The 4,011-nt window shown below is 43.9% G+C and overlaps 1 protein-coding gene across 1 annotated transcript; it reads right to left on the minus strand.

Annotated features, from left to right (window-relative positions):
- Nucleotides 1-667: 667 nt before the first annotated feature.
- LOC117876245 (interferon-induced very large GTPase 1-like) lies at nucleotides 668-3,324 on the minus strand. Its single transcript, XM_034768202.1, has one exon. The coding sequence runs from the start codon at nucleotides 3,281-3,283 to the stop codon at nucleotides 1,097-1,099; it is 2,187 nt and encodes a 728-aa protein (XP_034624093.1). The 5' UTR covers nucleotides 3,284-3,324; the 3' UTR covers nucleotides 668-1,096.
- Nucleotides 3,325-4,011: the final 687 nt, after the last annotated feature.

Below are 4,011 nucleotides of genomic sequence, written 5' to 3' on the forward strand. Positions count from 1 at the left end.
CTGAGGTGGGCTAGAGAGAAAAGGGGGGGCTGCGTTTGTGGGCACCCTACATGTTGATTTTGTTAACAATGCGCGTTTAAACGTGTCTTTTATCCATGTTATCCTCAAAAGGAGAATAAAAATATACACAGATCGGTTTTAACCTTCATCTATGGCAGCGAACTGGTGCAACATTTATTCACAGAAAATCAATCAGAAAAATATCTGTATTCAGGATGCTTCTCTCTCCAAACCTCGTCTCTCTCCTGTAAACCATTTCTCCTGTTTAATTTTCTTTGGAAATTCTTGATGATTTATACACAACATAAATCCAAAGGGCAGTACGTGACATTGCACCTGGGAGCACAGATTTCTTAGCAGCACTAACTGCCCTCCCTGGCTGCACCCCACAGCACCCCTATGCAGAGGGTGGCCGGCAATCGCAGGGGGAGTAGCCAATAGCACCAGGGTGCCTCAGCCTTACTGCCCTGGGTGAGAGGGGTGTGCGGGGCAGAGCGCAGGGGAGATGGAAAGACCATTCTCAGGGATGGGATGGGCTTGTGGGGATTCCCTTTGAATCCTCAGGGTCTGTTGGGTTTGCTGCCTGCATCCCTCCCTTCCCCATTACATTACGCTGCAAACCTCCCTCACTGGTGTTTCTGAACTACTTCCCATGGAAGGTGAGCATCAGGGCCAGGCGGTTTGGTGTCAGATTAGTTGCAAAAGTGCAGGTTATTGATGCGTTAAGTAGCAGAAGTGGATGGTTGGTATTCGGGGGCTCTTTGGAGGTTTGCAGGTCACTACATGGTATCACTGCACCAGTAAAATGCAGTGGTGAGGACAAATTAGGGATTTTGGTCATTTGGTCCTTAAGACAAAGATGCAGAAACACCACATATGGGTCTTTCCATCATCTTTAATTTTCCATAAATTCTATGGGATGTGAAATGTGAAAAAGCATTGCTTCTTTATCTGTTTGGAAGCTGAAAACTGTGTCTGATATTAAGAGGAAGCAACATTACATATTTAGAAGATATGGGATTTTTTCACATGCCACATTTAAAGAAAATTAACTTCTGTAACTTTCTGCTCACAACGGAGTTTCTCAGCCTCTTTTTTACTTCGATTTAAAGGCTTCCTTTAGGCTCTCCAGTGCCTGCTCTTTGGTTATTTTACCCCAGTCCTCAGGGAGATCGGCAGGGAGAGCATCAAACGCCTCAGCAAACTGGTGATTGAATTCCTTGAAAACAAACTTCCAGTAATCGGAAGCCGTGATGCTGGAATCTGGTTGGATGCGCCAGTCTGGAAAATATTTCCGATAATCTTTATAAGGATGAGGTTCCCATTTTGTCTCTGTACATCTGAATGTGCCATTGGAAGCCACAGAAGAGGAGCATATATTATAGCTAAGTATGTCTGTTGTTACCCACCGGTATGCCCCTAATCCTTCAGGTCGATGCACTGCTGCAAAATGCTCTGTATGTGCACGGGTTCCTGCGTCACAGGGGACTTTACAGAAGGGACACTGCTTCCCACAGCCAAACACTCGCTTGAAGATCTCATCCTGGGGCTTCACTGCAAGTTTTGAGAGTTTTGACTCAATTTCCAGATTTTCAAAAGTGGATAAAACTTGTTTTTCCAGATCAGGAATAAACTGTTCTATAAAAGCTGAAAATTGGTCTGGACTTGCTGTGTTTTTAAACAGTATCACTTCTAAGCTGTCCTTGGGAATGACTAGATCCTGCTGCAGCTTTTCACGAAAGTTGTCTAAAAAGGCAGAGACTGTCTTAGTCTTCTCACCTTTGGAGTTTTTCAGAACATCACTGAGTTTATTAATTATTGGGGAGAAAATCCTTTTTTCCAAATCTCCCAAACTTGCCTTCTCTCTGTAACGTGTTAACACGTGTTTCTGTATCCAGGTTTTGATAAAATCTACATAATTCCTTGTGTATTGCACATAATTGTTAAAGTCATTTTCTTCCAACAGCTTCTCCAGAACAAAGAATTGGAAGAAGTTCCGGGTGCTGTACTCAATAGACCGTTCACTGCTGAGAATGTCATCCACAATTTCTATCCCAAGTCTCTTGTTCACATAGTCCACCAGGGCAGGTCTGAGACACTGATCACAGAAATTCCAGGCCCTATCTTGACACTCATCCTTCTCTAAGTACAGAGCTTTAAATGTGGAGAGATACTGAGGTTTCAGTTTCCCCAGACATTGCAGAGGGTCATTTTCTGTAATGAATTCTTCATGCATCTTCTGAAATGCCCGAGCTGCATCCCCCAAAATGTGAAGCTTCAGCTCAACTTCAAAACAAGAGCTGATGTGAAGGTTTTGACAATTAGCCTGCTGAAGCTGCTCGTTAATCATCCGCAACAACTCTCTGCAATAAGTATCATCATAATCTGCTTTGCCATTTGCCTTTTCTTCAGTGTAACTATTGCACTCATCTATTAAGAATTTAGCTAGAGCCTCTGTTTTATGCCAGCGTTCCTGTGTAAAGAACTCTTTCACACCTTGCAACGCTTTTACAGCTGACTCTGATATTTTCTTACATTTGAGCACACTGAAGTCTAAGTATTCATTTTTCATTTTGAAATTTTGTGTTCTATAAGTAGACAAGCTTTTGGCCTCCTTTAACATCTGCCATGCTGCACTCCCCCTATTCTCTAGGTCTCTTCTCAAATGTAACTCCATTTCTTTATCTATGATGCGTTTCTGTAAAGGAATGGGTGATAATTCTGACAATGTTTCTCTCCACATGGTTTCAAATTCTTTCTCCTGTTCATCATTATTTAGCTTGCATTTGCTTTTCCTGCAATGTTTCAGAAGCCTGTCAACTTTCTCTTCAGTTCTTCTCTTGTACTGTGACAGGACAGCATCTGTTTTATGTCGGCCTTTTCTAATTTCAATCGCTTCTTCCAACTTGCTGAATGAATAACTCTCCAGTTCATTCCTCAGACCATCTGCACTTCTCCTAAAATCTTCTTTGTACTTTTCTATCAGGTGCAGATTTTCTGCTCCACTTTCAAAATATTGTTTTAAATTATCCAAAATCTTCTCTGCTTCTTGTCTCAGTTTGTCCTGTGCCTCATTCTTTAGTTTGGTTAAAACATTGGTGTCTAGTTTATCTGGTGGCTGATTTTGGATGAAAGTTTCCTTTTCAGATACCCAGAGATGCATCATCTTGCGGAAACCCCATTCCCATTCTGCATAATTTACAGACAACTGGTTATAGGCGTCAGCAACAAGACTGTTTCTAAAGCTGAAGATAAAGTTTTCATGTTTTACAGCATTCCACATGCTCTTCACCCATTCAAGAAATTGGGGGATGTCCTTGGGGGATCTGTCCCCCAGTCTGGCTTAACCTGTTCCTCCCCCCTGTTCAATGCTAGATAGGCTCTATTAGGAGTTTTTTGTTTTGTTAAGTGTTCACTAGAGCTGAAATCACTGCGGGGGGGGGGGGGCAGCATTTCTGCCCAGCCTGCTCTCCAGGTACCCCCACTAAGAGCTGATACTCACTAAGAGTTGGGAGGCAGATGACAGCAGAAGGTGACTGGCGAGCAGGCAGCCAGCAGGAGCGGCGAGCAGGTGACTGGTAAGCAGAGGGCCAGAAGGGCAGCTGGTGGGCCGGCCAGCGGAGTGGAAAGGAATGGCATGTTCAGAGCAAGTGTTCAGATTGCGGAGCCTTCTTCCTCGGGTGGGAGGTGAACTCACACAGATGCACCTCTGAACCCTGGGGCCTCACCGACCAAGGACAACTACAGTGAGTGGGGTGTGGTGAGGGACCAGAGAGGGGCACAGAAAAGGAACTTTTGGTTGTAAAACTCAAGAACTTGAGGTGGAAGGCACTGCCCCACGCACTCTGGGGTGTGTGTCCTGCTCACAGTTTTATGATTATGAATCCTGCTTGCAGCATTTTCCCTAATTAGTTGGGTGACTTCCATCCATTCATTAAAAAATTCTCTTCTACACTCACACTTTGTGCTTGCTAGTGGAGAAGTATTGCAGATAGAGGCTGAGGTTGGTGT

This window comes from Trachemys scripta, chromosome 4 (genome assembly GCF_013100865.1).
Source record: "Trachemys scripta elegans isolate TJP31775 chromosome 4, CAS_Tse_1.0, whole genome shotgun sequence".
In the NCBI taxonomy this organism is placed as follows: Eukaryota; Metazoa; Chordata; order Testudines; family Emydidae; genus Trachemys; species Trachemys scripta.

What these genes read in the sequence shown, in the direction of transcription:
- LOC117876245 (XM_034768202.1), bottom strand. Translation starts at nt 3,283, where the DNA reads ATGTGGAATGCTGTAAAACATGAAAACTTTATCTTCAGCTTTAGAAAC.